Source organism: Amphiura filiformis, chromosome 2, assembly GCF_039555335.1.
Source record: "Amphiura filiformis chromosome 2, Afil_fr2py, whole genome shotgun sequence".
NCBI lineage: Eukaryota > Metazoa > Echinodermata > Ophiuroidea > Amphilepidida > Amphiuridae > Amphiura > Amphiura filiformis.
In genome coordinates, this window is record NC_092629.1 from 71,770,676 (window position 1) to 71,789,019 (window position 18,344).

Sequence of the window (18,344 nt, forward strand, 5' to 3'; positions counted from 1 at the left end):
TTGTTTTGCGCTGATCGATTTGTCTATAAATTACATCACATTATAGTTCTAAGTGTGTCTTAGGTAGACTGCACCATGTACAGTTATTGCCTATAGGGTGTTCAATTTACTTATACTTAGTTTAGTTCTATATTGTCATTGTATTTCTCTTTAATGTTTTCTTTGTTTCTTTATATTTGATTATGGAAAGCAAAAAATTGCTTATGTAAGGTCTAAAAAATTGTACATGCTTGACCTATATTTTGTAAAATAATATAACACGTTTCAGTCTTTTGAATTACATTAATTAAAAATAATATTTAAGACAATAGTTACTAAACCTTGTCTCTAGATTTTGCATGATTCTGTTATGTATGTCACAGTGTAAGAATAGTGTACATTTTGACCTTAATTTGATTGAGAAGGGTTTTTTTTCACCACTTCATTTAATAGCTTTTTGCTCTCTTTTTCCAAACTGCCCGAATGAACTCATTTCAAATGTAGACTCCTATAATGTTTTTGGTGTACTATCATAATTATGTCAGAAGCAATTCAAAACAAACAGAGGAAAAGAACGAACAGACAGGAAGTGCACGTTTGTTTGTGATAGACCACAGAATTGCTTACCTCTTCACTTACTAGCCTTTGGACAACTTTTGGGCTTGTGAACTGAAAAAGAAAATCAAACGTTATACTATATTATTTTCGTGACGGCAGACCTGATCACGGAGCTCATGATGAAGCACCTATTGCAGCTAGTGGTCTTTTTCTTGCCATGGTTGTTGGAAACTACAACAAATGCACAAGGTATAGTAAGCTTGAATAAGAAATAAAGAATAGATTGTATACAATATATTATATGGTGCATATTACCTTATTGTATCAGGGTTTTTTTTTACTTATCCGTGGTTTAAGAAAGATGCATCTTTCGGAGCATCTGTTGGAAGTATTACTGCTACCACAGATACTAAAAAATTATAGAATGTACCAAAATGCCTGATACCAATCTTTTGGCGGCAATAATATAATCATAGTTACGGGTACAGGTATCAAAATTTGAAATAGCCACATCCTCCACTATTCTCTGGTCATAAGGATTTTAGGAAAAACAGCCTGCTGTATCGTTGGTGCACTAGTTATAAACGAAAAGCTCAAAGTAGAAATTTTGGCTTCCATCTTTGTCAATTATTATTAAAGTAGAACTGCTTTCTGTTATTTCTCAAGTACATTTTTTATATAAAAACGGTAGAGCTCAGTGTTTCATTAAATTGTTTAAAGGTGCAGAATAATATTGTACGCGGATGTTTTTAATAGGAGGCTAATTTGATTTACTTAGGTGATACATGTAAATTGCTACAGAAAGGGCCTTTCTTTTCTTATTTGGCGGGTACTTCGAAAAAAAAACCCAACAGATGTGCGACAACAAGGTAGTGATCAGAATCCGGACAAAAGCAGCAATTTTATTCTGCTAGTACATATTATGCTTATATTCATTTTAATCTGCCTGATATAACTACAGGTTCTATTCAGAATGTAACTGTTACTGCTGGAGCAGACATTTACCTTCAATGGCTGATTAAAGATCAAATAATATCTTTGAACTGGGTTAAAGATAGCGTCGCCGTTACAGATCTGGCACGAGAAATATATGTCATTCCGGAACGTGGACTGCTAATACTGAACAGTGAATGGGGAGACGGAGGATATTATACTTGTGTGGCGATAACAAGAAAACACAAACGCGATAAGGTTAAGGAGCGGGTGTTTAAGGTGGAAGTGGTTCCATCTAACCATATGGACCAGAACACTGTTGTGGGTATGTTATTGCTTATTCGCCATCAATTGCTTGTTAAAGCAATATTGTGATATTTTCTCACGAGCCCGCCCTAATTTTTTCTAGATATCTAGATTTTTACACTAATGCAATGTACTTTGATATGCCCTGCAAAAAATCTACCTAATAAGCTCTATTTCTTACAAAATCTGAGATTTAATAATAAAAGGTCGCATTCCGTCCGTTTATTATTGCGATCGAAATATTACTCGAACGCATATACGTGATACCCATATAACACTGTATCTACACGGCGTGCGGGAAGCTCATAGCACATCAAAAGAACCGAACTCGGTCGCGATAGACGGAGTGGCGCGCATTGGCGACATTATGCGCTGGTATTAAATAGCGATACCAAATCTGTTCGGGTGCAAATAAGTTTATTGTAGTAAAGTGTTTAAACCACGAGGATAGAGACACTGATTTTAATCTTGGGAAAGCCGCTGCAAGCCTAAAACTGCGTTCACACATAAACGCATATACGGTATATACATTGAGCAATGTGTAGTTTCTACAAACTACCGCCGTGTGTTAAACCAATGCAGTTTTAATAAATATGGTTTTACTTCTGTTCTGAGAATATATAATTTAACCTTAAAACGAAGAAGGGAGGAATGCTGATGTTGACAGCTGGCCAAACTATTTTAGCTAATCGTAGGAGATATCGACTTTTAGCTGGGTTTAAATAATTATTTCTATAATGTATGTTCAGATAAAATCTGGTTTAAATCGCACGTTCCTGGATTTTTAAGCCGTTATTAAAAAATATGCCTATTTTTTTGTATGCATAGCCTGAATTTCCACATTTTTGTGAGGGCGCGCTCACACTATGACGTCAGAGTCATATTATGTAGGGATTTTTTGTATATATTTCAATATCACTTGATAGAGGAGACACGATGATACCTGCACATTGGTAATAAGTATATATTGTATAATGACATAATACCGTAGAATCCCATCTACAAGCATAATATGCTTAATGAGTTTTTTTTTTCTTTTTTTACGAAGGAGATAAAAGGCACACGCCCTACACAACAACAAAAATTGACTGCACGAGCAATTATCGTTGTAAGACCAATCTATTTTAATGTTTTTATACCTTTCGTCTCTCTGGTCAAAAACCACTCATTATAGGTAAATGCGGAGAGCCCCTCATCGTAGTTTCTGTTAAAACAATGGCTCAGTGGGACGAGGTTTAATTTTATGTTTATCTCACAAACCTTCAATTTCAGATGTTCCAACTCAAATTGTAACCGTTGTTGCCGGTGAAGATTTACATCTTGAATGGCTCAATGAAAATCCGTCTCATGTCATCTGGATTAAAGACAACGTAACTATTAGCAGCAGCAGCGTTGCAGGTCGGAAAGGACGAATCGTCACAATACCGGAACAAGGGCTACTAATACTAGACAGTGCTTTGGAGGACCAAGGGTTGTATACCTGTGTGGTGATAACCAATCAAAATTACGTTACGAAGCAAACGTTTTCGGTAGATATCGACGCCATATCCATTGATGTGGATGGAAGCACAGAAGAAGGTAATTTTATGTCCCTGAGGTGAACCCGAGTCACGGCCGAAAGAAATAAAGCAGATTAATCGCAGAGTGCTTCACTTTCCCAGTGTTTAACCGGGTACGACAAACGTGACGTTACTAACAGAAAGCATACTACGTAAAATAACAGTGCTCATTTTCTTTATTTTCTTTGCACCAGTTTAATGCTAACATTCACCTTGATAATGGAGCAATGTAATGTTAAAATTGCACAGTTTAGCCATTTGAAAGCAGGTCAGCGAGAATACTGTAAACTAAATTGGCAAAAATTAGACACACCGGGAAATCTGTTATTCCCTGATACAGTCAGGTAAAAACATACATTTTGAATAATGTTAAATAGTTAGGTGCTAGTTTTATATATTTTTGTTTTGTGCTTTTTCTCCATGAATAGATTTATGCGGATATTCTCGTGTCCGTGGTAAAATTGTTGGAGGACAAGTCTCGGAACACGGGCAATCACCATGGATGGTTATGTTGTGGTCAAAGGTTAAAAGGAGGCCTGTGTGTGGTGGAGTATTGCTGAACCAAAGATGGATTGTAACTGCAGCTCATTGTTTTTCACCACCACGTGGATTAAACAGCTCGGACACGTAAGAATATTAATGCCGGAGAAAAAGTAACCAACTGTTTTAAAGCGGATTACATGTGGTGATTAAAAGAGAATTATGGGGTACAGCGCACGCGCAAAATACGTACACGTCACTTACAAAGCAATTTTTAAAGATTACTTTACTTACGAGAAATAACATGAATCCCATTTCAAAATTGAATAGGCAATGAAAAGTAACAAAAAGCTGGGATCAAATTCAGGATTTCTAATTTGCGACGGAGACTAACTTTATTATGTGGAAAATGTTTGGGAACAAACCTTAAAATTGGAACTAATTTTTAATGGAAATACATCATATTTTCCTCATGATTTATGCTAAACATACCACCTGTATGCTGCGTTCTTCGTCCAGGATAGAGACGAAGTTTCCAAATTTACTTCGACTTAATCCATGAAGACAAACCCAGGCATGTGTTCGGTAATCTCGCTCTATGCTCACGAGCTTTACCCTCTTGTTAATCCTATTCAAATGATACACATATTAAATAATTGTCTAGCATGATTCTGAGATGCATCATGTTGACGTGTAAGAATACCAGAAAACGTGCAAAGCGTAACGCATTTGTCGCTGGTGCATAAAGCCTCCGCTTAATCTCCCTTGCAAGTGTCGATCCTTATTACTAATAATATATCCCGAATAGAATCCCGAATCCAGAATAATAACCAAAATCAGACTTATAAATATTTTGGAATATTCTCTTTTGCAAGGGACTCGTTTGAAATTCGTTTAGGAGAACACAGTACAACAGAAGATGACGGGACGGAAGTCACCGTTGGTCTTAAAACTGTCATCATCAATCCGAACTTTGACAAGGACACCTATGACTCCGATATCGCTTTGCTTAAACTCAGGCAGCCTGTCACATACACAGATTACATTTCTCCTCGTAAGTATGGCAACAACAAGGCATCTGTGTCCTCTATATCATCAGAAATGGGTAACACTGAAAATAGGGACCCACATTTTATGATTTTTCATAAAATTTGATCAATAAGTTAATAACTTAGTATTTTCAAATTGACATATGAATGACGTATGAGTGAGAACCAAGGATCAAAAATCAAAATGACAAACAATACTCTTTTTAAGAGAATTTGATCAAGTTAATAACCTTGTTTTTTTTCAAATATACGTGTAAGTGACGCATATTTTATTGCTTTAGCATGGGAGAAATGGGTAATACTGAAAATGTTTTTTCTTATAACTATAAAACTATTAGTGTACGACCCCCTGGTGTGTTTTTTATTTTTTGTTTTATTATTGTATGACTTAATTTTGTCTCAATCATTTGACGCCATCCTGTCGGTCATACTAGACACCACTAATCCACCATAAAACCCTTTGGCCTGCCATGACACCATTGACCATGCTTGGTGATTAGGCTTTGACCACCGACGTCTAGATTGACCCACTGTGACACCCATAATCAACTATGACACTCTTGACCCACCATGACACCCACTTACTCTCAATGAAACCTACCCGACACCCCTTCACTCCTGAGCCCTTTTATCGTGGCACTTGAGAACCAAGGATCCCCCCTTCAAACAAAAATTACAGACATGGCCATTTATAAAGGAATTTGATCAATAACTGATATTTTTAATTGTCGTTTAAGTGACGTATATGTTGCTTAAGCTTTCCAGGAACCTTTCCCTTTATAGAATTTTATCAAACGCCCCTAATGGAAATAATTTCTTGCCAATTTATCACCACGCATGCTCAATACAATGATTAAATCAACCTGGTTGTTTACTAATTGTATTGAGCATGCGTGGTGTCAACCTCTATGCAGAAACCAAAATATCGTTTTGTCTAAAAACACTATTTTCTCTGAAAATAGTGAAATTTTATATTTTTTATATTACACACTATCATCGCTTGAATATTTGTTTTGATGAAAGTATCTTAAATAATTCCCTTTATTCAGCCTTTCCTTCTTATTCCCATGTTCGATTCAGAAGTAAACACTAATACCAAAATTATATAATGTAATGGCGGAATGAATTCTGACCATCATTTGGCTCGTCGGATTACTGTTTGCATTAATGGGTCATTTAATGTAACTTTTTATTATAAAATTGGTTTTGAAAAGCCGTGTTTAAAAGATTGTCTAAGAAGCTTGAATAACGTGAATATTCTGCATTTTCAGTGTGTATTCCAAGCGAATTACAAATGCAAAGATTCCTAAGACCTGGCAAAAATGGTGTTGTAACAGGATGGGGAGAAATTGTAGAAGATGGAGATTACTCAAGGGATCTCAAACAGGTATGCAATACATTGGGTTATTTCAGTTGAAATCCATGCACCCCCTGTGGAAGATATAAACACCTTAATATATCACACAGGGAGTGTGAATTTCAAATGGGGTTACCTGAATGGGTGGCCCCATTTAAACAATATACACTCCGTGTGTGGGAGATTAGGGTCATGTCTTCCATATGGTGTGTGTGGATTTCAACTGGAATAGCCTATTATTTGACAAGACTCGTTTACGTATATATATATATATATATATAATTATGGCGACGTACGTGAACAGTGAACACATGACGTCATTTGTATTTGTGTAGGTACCGCTGCAACTGAGTGCGACCCCTAGGATTAAAAAATTGTCAAACTGTCCCTCTCAAACCTCATTCTGTGATCCTAACGAACAAAACAAATGGCATAAGTATTTTTGAAACGACAAATTTGGCAATAATATATATTGTGGACATTTTGAGAGTATCCAATTTTGCATTTAGAAGATGCAGGCTTTCAATAAACATCAATATAATTAATGGGTACCAAACATTCTAATACTGCCTGAGTCACAACCTCAGTTTGAAAGCCAATTCACACGAATGTTTACAACATTTATCACGGTTGTTTGATGTGACCATTTATCTAACAAAACATTACATAAAGTTCAATTCTAGAACTTTAAAATACCAACAGCTATGACACTAACGTACACATATATGTTAACTCATTTTTAACTCATATTTTCTTTCCTTTATCAAATTTGTCATCTGTTTCTGTCTTTTTGTGGTAATTGATATTCTATAAACTGAAGAATATTAAAATGAAGGCGCTATTTACATATATTTCAAATTTAATTTAACCCAATAATACGAGTTCCCAGCAAACACAAAAACGTTTTTAAAACGTTTTAAATAAGTTATATTATGGCCTTTGATTTAGGAAAAAATGTTTTAATAACATTAAAATGTCGGGTTATATAAAGGTCATGATAACGTTTAAAAACGTTTGTATGAAAACAAACTACAATTATATTTTTATATGTTTTCAAAAAATGTTTTTGTAAACTATTTTTACAATCATTTTTGCCAAATATTGTGTCAATACTTAAATAACATTATGTTAAAATGTTTGAACCCAGTAAACACAGAAATGTTCTTAAGATGTTTTTTTTTTTTTCTAAAGCTTTTAATAACATTTAAATGTCGGGTTATATAAAGGTTATGAAAACGTTTTTAAAACGTTATTGAAAATATTTTGGGCAAACGTTTTTCCATTATATAACCCGACATTTAAACGTTTTCTGTAAAACATTTTTTGTTTGCTGAGCAGTAGATTATCAAAAAATGTTTTTAAGGTTATGAAAACGTTTTATAATCTTAATATACCTTTTATATAACCCGACATTTAAACGTTTTCTGACAACCTTTTATACCCTTTTGCGAATGATGCAAGTAGTTTGAAAAATTCTTTGCTATAATGTTACTAATTGTTATGATATTTTAATGAAATTATGCAAGTGTTTACCCCTTGTAAAGATGCAAACAAGATTTAAGATAAATAGCGCCATCAATTTTGCTTTAAAATTGATACAGTTTGGAAAATAATATATACAATAAGCCAAAGAATTAAGGTACCAGTTATGTTCACCCCTGTATATCCTAAATAAAGACAGATATGTCACAATTAAAACAAGCAGTCAATACCTGTACTCTTTAGCTCTGATTTAAGACCTTATTTGTTGAAATTGGTTGAGAATTAAAGAAACGGTGATCTAAAAACCTAATGAAGAAACGAAATCAAAAGTTGCACTTTTGTGTTCTAATCAATAAAAGCACGACGCTATTTTTAACATGCTATAATGGAAGCGCAGCGCTAGTTCTCTTGTTCACGAACGCTTTGTGTACAAATCAATAGGACATTTAATGCAGCAAACTGCAACTTTTAAATTGGTATCTTCCTTTAAAAATTCGAGCTAAAAGATGCAGTTATTAGCTGCTGGTTCCAATTATGACATATCTGTCTTTGTTTAGGATATACAGGAGGTGAACATAACTGGTACCTTAATTTTTTGGCTTACTGTATTCTGGACATTTTGAGAGTATATCATTACCGTAAGGCGGTTTATTTTGGTATTCTTAGGTCTAGCATGGCATAAGATCCTCTTTGGTAAAAATATGGCGTTTTTTTCCTATTTAGGACTTTACAATGCATTGCGTATTTGTTCATTTGTATTGGTTAAACAACCAACCCTTTTAAAAGGACTGAGCACAAGGACTCTTCGTTGACTGAGACTGTACATGAGAAAGGCAATGAACCAAATTGTAACCGAACGAAACGTCTCGCACATGTTCCCCACCTTAGTATGCAACTAGATGTTCACGCTTTAGAAATAAGACTCAATAAAACATCTTCTCATGTTGTACCAGCAACAAAAGATTAGTGATGTTATTCAGGGCCACATAACTTTCAGCAAAAAAAGGACAGGTCACTTGAACGACTCTTTTCAGAGCCACCAACTCTTTTCATAACTGCAGTAGGGAAAGCGCCCTTTTATAGAGGCTATGGCTATTTTCAGAGCCACCATATCTTAAGTAGACAAGGGTCAATCTTACTATACCATTAGAGGGCAAAGAGTGGCCAGCTATTATGCAGACAAGTGGCAGTCTACATGCAGTATTCTTAACATTTTTTAATATTTGCTGGCGAACCAGTTGAAACCTTTAACTTGTTATATTTCTAATTTTTAGGTGCGACTATCCATAGTCTCTCAGCAGTTTTGTGCCAATGCTCACCAAAGGTACATTATAACCAGTAATATGTTCTGTGCGGAAGCGAATGGCCGAGATGCTTGCAAGGGAGATAGTGGAGGACCGTTTGCTATAAAGGTATAACGGTTAATATGTTTAATATAAAAGCTGTGGTTTAACTATTTTAGGGCCAAGTCGGCTAATTGCTTTTCTACGATCAGATGCTGTTGATATAAAGACGAAGTATGTGGACACCCATGCACTTTTTAAAATGTAATTGTAATTGATAGTGGCGTAAGTTCACCATGCGCCAATCAGTGGCGTAGATTTCTTTGTGACGTTTGGGGGATGAGATTTGAAAACAATTCACGAAGTATACTAAATGCAGCGGCTTTTGGCTCCAAAATAAGATTATGGAACAAATGCTACAAATTTTGCCATTTTGAAGCTAAACTGTTGAAATCTGAAACATTTTGCACTTTGGGGGCTAAAATGGCCAAATATGAGGTTCATTTGATCAGAAACCCACATACAGCCGTCAACATTGGGGGGATGATTGTATGGACCATCATCCCCTGCAAAATATTGGGGGGATAACCCCCCCCCCACGGATTTACGCCTATTACGCCAATATGGAATGAAGCCGACGTAAAGTAAATGATCGCACGACGACCGTTCTTCATACTGACGTACTAGCCCGTACTTATTGTTTTAAATTTGCCGGTAATAATATGTCTTTATTTCTTTTGAAAGTTATATAAAGATAAAATCTATTTATTTTACTACAGACATTATACATCTAGAACAAAATATAGAGAATGTCTAATTTACACAACCCGATTTTATATTGATATTCTTTTAAACCTGATTTTCTCGAAAAGTTATCTATTCGCGGTGCCCAACGTTGCGCCACTATACAGTAAGCCACAAAATTAAGGTACTAGTAACGTTTAACCCCTGTATATCCTAAACAAAAAAGATATGTCATTATTGGAACCAGCAGCCAGGAGCTGCATCTTTTTGCTCGAATTCAAGACCTCGTTCGTTGAAATTGTTTAAGAAATAAAGACACGACGATCCAAAACCCCAAGGAAGGTGCCAATTTAAAAGTTGCAGTTTCCTCCATTACATGCGCTATTGATTTGTACTTCCATTGATTAGCACGTTAAAACTAGCGTCATGTTTTCATTTATTAGAACACAAAAGTGCAACTTTTGATTTCGTCTCTTCTGTAGGTTTTTGATCACCGTTTCTAAATTCTAAACCAATTTCAACAAATAAGATCTTGAATCAGGGCTAAAGAGTTCAGGTATTAGCTGCTTGTTTTAATTTTGACATATTTGTCTTTATTCAGGATAATAGAGGTGAACACAACTGGTACCTTAATTTTTTGGCTTACTGTATGGAATGAAGTCGACGAATAATTGTGTAATCGCGTGAATGGGATTATTGTAACACCTTTAAGTACATTCTTGTTCGTAAATAAAGGGGAATATAAGTTAATTCAATAAAGGGCGAACCAAGCAAATAATACTTCAACAAAACTCATCTTGATGAAAATATTAATCGTGAAACTCGTGGTATCCCACCCTTTTGTTAAAGTGTTTAAAGTTCGTATTTTAAATTTACTATAATACATATTATTTAAAATAATCGCCCTTTCTACTGGTAATGAATATGCAATCTTAATATTTTAGGATGGTTCGCAGTGGTACCTTGTTGGGTTAGTCAGTTGGGGAATTGGCTGTGCAAGGCCTCAAGTACCAGGAGTTTATACAAGAGTTCAGCCATTTAACCAATGGATTGATGACGTCATAGCTGATGATATGGAAATGTGTGAAGGTTAGATTAACGCGAAATAATCAGATGAAAATACCATCACGTATTCAAGTCTTACTAAGAAAATGATTTTCAATTTTGACACCTTAGCACGGGCCACCAAAACCTCTAATTCAGCTTTGTAATTTACACTCATGCTTACAACAGAATACTTTGCTTACAACTTGTACACCTGAGTGGCACCTACCAAACGGCATTAACATTTGGAGGTGGCGATATATATGTATATAGTGTGGAGTCCAATTTAATCTGATATTTGTATATTGCTTTACCAATTCCCATCTCCTCTTCTGTTCTCTTCTATTTAACCGGGATGTGGTGATTGATTAAAAAAAATGTGCGCTAAAATGATGCTCTTTCAACTACGAAGAGTCACTTGCTGGTATTTTATGCAATTTAGCGTTTCTGATGGAAAACTTTCGTAATACGAGAGTTAAGCTGTAAGTGTTGTAAGTAGGTTTTTTGCAATCATTTAATAACAAACATTATTCTATTAAACACGTCCACAAGGCTTTAAAGCCAGACTAAGGTTTAAGTATATCGGGTTTTTTACCAGCTCTCAGGGAAGATTTGGTCTTGAAAAATATGGAGATTGGTATGCTGAAAGCTAGTGTAGTGCAGTTACAAGAACAACTACAAGGTTATGAAGACCATTTACAAGGTATATGTATATAAGTCGTTACTCTGAGTTTCATTCTTACGCAATCGTCAGACGATTATATGATGTTATATTTTGGCTGCGATTCCATGCTCAAAAAAATGCCAAAATGACAGAATGGCAGAGCGTATACAAATGTTAGAAAGTATAAACATATCGCTATATTACCAAGAATTTTGGAAACCAAAATGTCCCTTCCAATGAAAAAGATGTTGATATGTATAACTATATTAATGCTAAATAGTTCAGTTATCCTTCTATTTACTGGATACAAGAAGGACCTAGTGGCGTTTTCACAAATTTTGGCAATTTTCCCGGTCCCCACGGGGAATTCACGACCAATCTCCCCACCTATATTCTCGGAGTTTGTTTACCCAGCCCTAATTCTTATACCAATCCCAGGCTAACGCCAGGCCCTGCGGGGACAGATATGGAGTCAAATCTGATGTTATTTCCCGAAACATTCCTGGATACCCAGGAGCCAGGACTGCATTTGGTGACAGGCGCAAAATGATACAAGTTGTAACAAAATTAACCGTACTTATTACTTCAAGAATAATTTGATGTTTCGTGTCTTTCATTCCGTTTAGCATCACCCCAGCCTACAACCGTAAGAATTGAGCCTACTAACACTGGTAAGTGGCATGCAAAAAATCATCACCATGCATGAAAAAAATGTACATTTTCCGGGAAGAAAAGTAAGACAATTTTCCACAATTAAAGCGCCATTTCTTGCACATTTCTTAATTTTGGAAAGCAAATGGAAAATAAATTGCATAGAAATAAGTTCCTGGATTCATTATTTTTTCAGGCTCGTTATTAAATCTTTTTATATTTCTTTGGTATATGCAAAACAGTACCCTTCTGTATACTGGTAAGTGGCACATAAAATTATCACGAATCTATATTTAGAAGGAGGCATATTGCACTTATATTGTAATCAAAATTTTAATTCCCTGTATGAAAAAAATACTATTCTGAAATGCCTAGATGGCCGCCGCATTTGAGACACATGGACTAGAATGATGTATACTACAAACTCTTTTAAGGGGATTTGGATTGTGTAGAATACACAACGGGTGATATTTTTCCCAATTCCACGTACATTCCACGCATATTAACCAGAGTTGCCGAAACGTGCTATTTTACCCTATAGTGTGTCCACATGATGGCAGTCCCTCAGATCTAATTGCGTACATCCGTTTATTATTATCATTTTGTTCGTAATTTAATTGTTTTAGTTGCACCTGAACCACATCAAATCCGTATTGTTGACGGAAACAACGCGAATGAAGGTAGAGTTGAAATTTTTCACAATGGTATCTGGGGAACAGTGTGTGATGACGCGTGGGATACGAATGACGCAACGGTAATATGTCGCCAACTAGGACTTCCACACGGTTATTCACAGGCATTATCGAGTGCGTCCTATGGTGAAGGGTCTGGTACTATTTGGCTCGATGATGTGGATTGTTCAGGATCAGAAAACAACATAGATGAATGTCAGCATAGAGGTTGGGGAATACATAACTGCAGACACAGGGAAGATGCTGGTGTTGCATGTAAAGATGGTGAGAAGTGATAAAATTCGATGATTCTAACAATTTAGTTTGGAGTGTCACATAACACTAGGAGACACTTTTCCGTGAAAAATCTGTGACAAATTGAAAAATCTGTGAAAAATCTGTGTTGGATAACAGATTTTTACAAATTTTTCAACCGATCACAGATTTTTAATGGATACATGATTTGAGTTTTCTGTGATTTACTATATAGATATTGTGTGTTTGATTGTCAGCGGGATGGTTATATCGCGTATAAAACGTACGTGTATGTAATGCGTTCATTATATTTATATTAACATAAGTTCGGTAGGAGCCCCGGTTAGCTACCAACGGGAGGACTAATGTAGGTCATGTAGGTTGTTAATCCGTGATGAAACCACTGTTCAGTAGCGTATACGCGAACGCAAGGTTACGCGTACGCGTTACGCATGAGCGTGTAAAATTCGTCATGCCTGGAACCATATGCGTAAACATGAACTCTCTTATGTTGGTTAAGTTTTATTGCCGATATCAAGAGAGAAATACCGCGATCTTTTTGTAAGGTTGAGTGGCAATGACAAATGGACATTCCGAATGAAATAATCATTTGAATTAGACATCTTTAGCTTGTTTCGTTGTTGAAAGGGATTCAATCATGTTTCACCGTTGTTCATCACCGGTTGTTAATCGGTGATGAACAACGGTGAAACATGATTGAATCCCTATAAATTAAAACATACACTATCATTAACTTTTCTGTTGATACGGATAAATAATAATGCTGAACTGCGATCAGTTCGTAATCGACGGGCCTTATAACTAGTCTTGTGACATCTCGCCAGAAGAAGAATCACAAGCTATTAATTGAAGTCCTATACTTTGTCTACTTTCTTCAACACACAAAATATAGACCATAGAGGTCAACTATATCATTCTTAACGGCGGTATACTTTTCAGCGTAGTGGTAAATATACCTAACAATTCCCGCCAATTACGAGCTAATCAATATATCAGTTATCGCTTTATAAGACGTTTGTGGATTTTTACATGTATATGTGCGAACATGTGTAATATTTAAAGGACACTTATTACATAGTACAATATTTCTGCGAAGTTTTTCAATAAATACCAAAGTTAAATTAATTTTGAAAACAGCCATATGAAAGAAACTAGAGCGGTTACCGCACCATAGCTGGACCATGGGGCTTTGCCAGTATATTGTGGTACATGTATATATCACCCCTTTATGACTCTTAAATGCCCTTTAATGAATATCATAATATTTTAAACATGTTTAGAATGGCATAAGGATCATTGCATATAAATTTCAGCTCAATTGGAGCATTTTCGGTTATAATGACCTTTTTTTGACCCTGTGACCCCTTGGATGACCTCTGACGTTAGAAAATATTTAATTATATTCTTTTTTCCTTCCTCTTTCATTTGACATCACTCGGGGTTCATACCTTTGTGGCATTTAAAGATATGTCCATTTCAGACCAAAAGGTTAGTTAGCTATTAACCTAGTAACATACACTGTTATAGGCTGATACCATTTCACTATGAAATCAAATCACTGAAAAAAAGCACTGACATCTGAAATGAACACTGAACATGCTGTGATTAAAATAAGGTCATTGAAATAACACACTGAAATAATCACTAATCACTCACTGAAAATTTGATCAAATTTCAGTGAGTGTTTCAGTGATTATTTTAGTTGTTATTTCAGCCTCCGTTTTTGTCAGCCTGTTCAGTGTTCATTTCAGATGTCAGTGCTTTTTTCAGTGATTTGATTTCATAGTGTTTGATGGTTCAGCAAAAATCTTATGTGAGATCCAACCCCAAACCACATACTATGGTTAAGATTCTGCTTTGAAAATACTTTGAGAATTTCATAATATTTACTTTTAAATTTCTGAGAAAAAGGTCATGTTGTCGCATGTCTACTGTAAATGTAGGTCACCATGCCTATGATAGCTGTTCTATCAATTTTCTTGGCATTTCGAGATATGAAAAGGACCCAAAATATGAATATTGACCCAGGGCTTATTATGAGTGCCACCCCCGGGTGGGAAAATATTTTTATCATATTCTTTACTTCTTTCTCTTTCATTTGACACCACTTGGGGGTTCATACCTTCGTGGAATTTAAAGATATCGTCGGCTGTATTCCATAGTGGCGTATGGTGATTTTTGGTCATTTTTTTGAACATTGGCACATATGTTTTTAATGATGTTCTCTTTCATTTTGTCTAAGTCTCATCAGTCATAATTAGCTAATTAATTAGTAATTAATTAATTAAATGTGGCGTTTTTGTATTCCATAGTGGCGTATCGACCATACGCCACTTTTTATACACATTTTATAATTATGAAATATCGGCAAAAATGAAAAACATCGTATGTCATAGTGGCGTACACGTATCGGACCTATACGCCACTATGGAATACGAACGACGAAAAGTAACGCCATAGGGATTACACGGCGACCGAGGTGGCGTAAGGTTAACGTTAGGTTAGGGTATTGCGTTTTGTTTGTTTTCCATAGTGACGTATAGTTTTATTTTCAGTTTGCCAGCAATAGTATGTATTTATTTCTTTTGAAAAATATATAACAATAAAATCTATTTAGTTTACTACAGAAATTTCACATCATTTACAAAATATAATGAATGTCTGATTTACACAACTCGATTTTAAATTGGCATTTCTTCAAACCCGATTTTCTCGAAAAGTTGTTTATTCGCGGCGCCCCACTATACGCCACTATGGAATACAGACGACGATATGTCCATTTCAGACCAAATGGTTGGTAAGTAAGTAAGTGAGTAAGTAAGTAAGTAAGCAAGTAAGTATTGGCAAGTAAGTAACATACACTAATATAGGCTGATACCATTTCATGGTTCAGCAAAAACATCACATATTCTCGGCCCTCTTTTACTATTTTTGAAAGTTAAGACAAAATCCCGGCTTCCATCCGGTTAAGCACCCCGCCTAAACTCCCTAGTTTTGGCCAGCGTCAATTCTTACACCAATTCTAGGCCAACGCCAGGCCCTGGGGGTCAAGTTTTGGTTACATGATGTCAAAGTCCCTTGACAAGCGCATAATGGTACAAGTTATTTAAAAATAACACGATATTTATTACTTCAAGAATAATTTGATTGTTATTTATTTCATTCCTTACAGGGTCATTGCAATATACCACCGTGCGAATTGAGCCCACTTTGAACACTGGTAAGTGGCATAAAGGCATGTAACAAATCATCACCTTGCAAGAACAACATTTTTCTGGAAGACATCCAAAAACTTTCACAACACTGTTTCTATGTGGACATTTTTTTACTTTTTTAACCCGTTTGTGGGGACAATTTTTTTGTGTGGACAAAACAAGGTCTCCATGGAAACAGTCTGCTGAAACCGTAAAAACGCATTTAAAGGGAGGGGGGTTAGGGTATATGGGTATGTGGACGTCGTAATATGAACCATTGGTCAACATAAGCTAGGTCAATGATGAGATATATCAGTGGACTTCGGGTATATATATATATAAGACCCAATACACACATATTGTACATGGAAACACTATGACAATACGTAGTGTATTGTCACGGTGAAGACCGTGCTTGGAAGAGTATGCTGTATGCTAGCATACGTACTAGTATATGTTCACGGTGTTTCCCGTTGTCAAAATACCACGTACTTTAGTACAGTAATAGCGCCATCTGTTGGTCATAATTCACTTTAAAACGTATTTTCAACGTAGTGAAAGGTATTTTAGGTAAGGTTTTAACCTTAAGGTGTTTTTTTTAGATTAGAGACAGTCCGTCACCCTTAAGGTTACTCATTGTTGTTTGTTGATGCTGGGGCCCAGTATCAACCAAAAACATCAAGGCCGCATCAAAATGTACAAAAAAAACAAATTCAAAATGTGTTTTTAAGCAACTTTTTGTGTCCCCACACCTTTGTTTCATAACCATTAAGGTATAGGACATTTTTTGTTTTTGCTATAGCCCCCGAATGAAATGTATTTAATTATGTTTGTACTCACTCAGGTAGCATTGTGTGATTTTACATCCGAACTAGAGGCTATTCTTTTTTGTGGGCAAAATTAGGGTTTTTCAATATTTGCCGTCCATTTCTAATCGTCATCCCCATAGGCTTTACATGTAAAATAAAAAGGCTCGTAAAAATGTAATAGCCTCTAGTTCGGATGTAAAATTCACACAAAATGCTTTTTGAGTGATTACAATGTATTCCTAGTACAATGACATTTCACAATAAAATGTCCATAGGAAACATAGGTGCCCATGCTAAATTGGTAATCTGTACACCCTTTGACGTACAATTTAGAGTATAAACACGTAGATGACTGTACATGATCTAATCATCCCGGCTGGAAGATGTTGAGTTAAGACTCGTATACTATACATCACGCTCATACGTTATATGAAAATTTGACGTACAATAACCTATGTTATGCAATGCTTATTCAGCTAGTATGGTCGTCATACACATTATTGTCATGGTATAATATATTGTAATTGTATACGTCAATTTTGTTTAGTTTGGTTCAAACGGCTTATAAAGTTTTACTTTTACACGGAAGGGGAAACTTAGCAAGTAATTTATGAGTGTAAAAGGGGGGATGATGGGTTTTGCCTAGCCGAAAGGGGGAACAAATAATATTTATAAAATAGGTAAGGCTAAAAAAAGAAACCTTGTTCTACGGGCGGATGGACCTTTCAAGTAGGGTCGATCGGTCAGTTGTTTTGTTGTTGTTGAAATAACCCAAAAAATCCCCAAAATCTGTAAATAATTTGCAATTTGACAAAATTAAAAAAAAATTAACAAAATTGTTCCTGAAATTTCCGAAATTTGGGTCGGCATTCATTTGTACCGAAAAAAATATGTCCCAATTTGTTCAAAATCTGGGTCGGTCTTGCCCGTAGAACAGGGTTTTCTTTTTTCGTCGCTTAAGTACATAAGTAAATAAATAAATAAATAAAAAATAAATAAATCAAAATTAGTTATGTTTGTTCATGGGGGGGGGGTGCTGTGCAATAATCATGATCGTTCGATATTCATGATTTATCCTTGCAAATTTATAGCATCGAACCTCCAGCCAATGTTCCTTACCAGTGCTAGCCACGAAACAAGGTCACAACTGTAGCCACTCCCTCAATGGTCGTCATTTCCAGCGCACTGAATGGTCTATTGTTCTATTGTGTCCGATTTGAGCGCTGACATATTGGAAAATGTTGCCAATCAATATTCATGAGAGTGTACATTCAACGTCCAATTTTCGAAATTGGGTGACTTGTG

General features: G+C 35.6%; 1 protein-coding gene across 1 annotated transcript in view; it reads left to right on the forward strand.

The window, feature by feature from the left end:
• Nucleotides 1–716: 716 nt before the first annotated feature.
• The window catches only part of LOC140142645 (uncharacterized), a 28,684-nt gene continuing 11,056 nt past the window's right edge, over nucleotides 717–18,344 (forward strand). Inside the window, exons 1-12 of the mRNA XM_072164649.1 lie at nucleotides 717–786; nucleotides 1,499–1,795; nucleotides 3,049–3,354; nucleotides 3,764–3,962; nucleotides 4,691–4,869; nucleotides 6,136–6,251; nucleotides 8,978–9,115; nucleotides 10,675–10,819; nucleotides 11,373–11,477; nucleotides 12,065–12,109; nucleotides 12,716–13,045; nucleotides 16,209–16,256. Of these exons, the coding sequence (XP_072020750.1) occupies nucleotides 717–786; nucleotides 1,499–1,795; nucleotides 3,049–3,354; nucleotides 3,764–3,962; nucleotides 4,691–4,869; nucleotides 6,136–6,251; nucleotides 8,978–9,115; nucleotides 10,675–10,819; nucleotides 11,373–11,477; nucleotides 12,065–12,109; nucleotides 12,716–13,045; nucleotides 16,209–16,256 (1,978 nt within the window). The remainder of the gene's footprint in view (nucleotides 787–1,498; nucleotides 1,796–3,048; nucleotides 3,355–3,763; nucleotides 3,963–4,690; nucleotides 4,870–6,135; nucleotides 6,252–8,977; nucleotides 9,116–10,674; nucleotides 10,820–11,372; nucleotides 11,478–12,064; nucleotides 12,110–12,715; nucleotides 13,046–16,208; nucleotides 16,257–18,344) is intronic.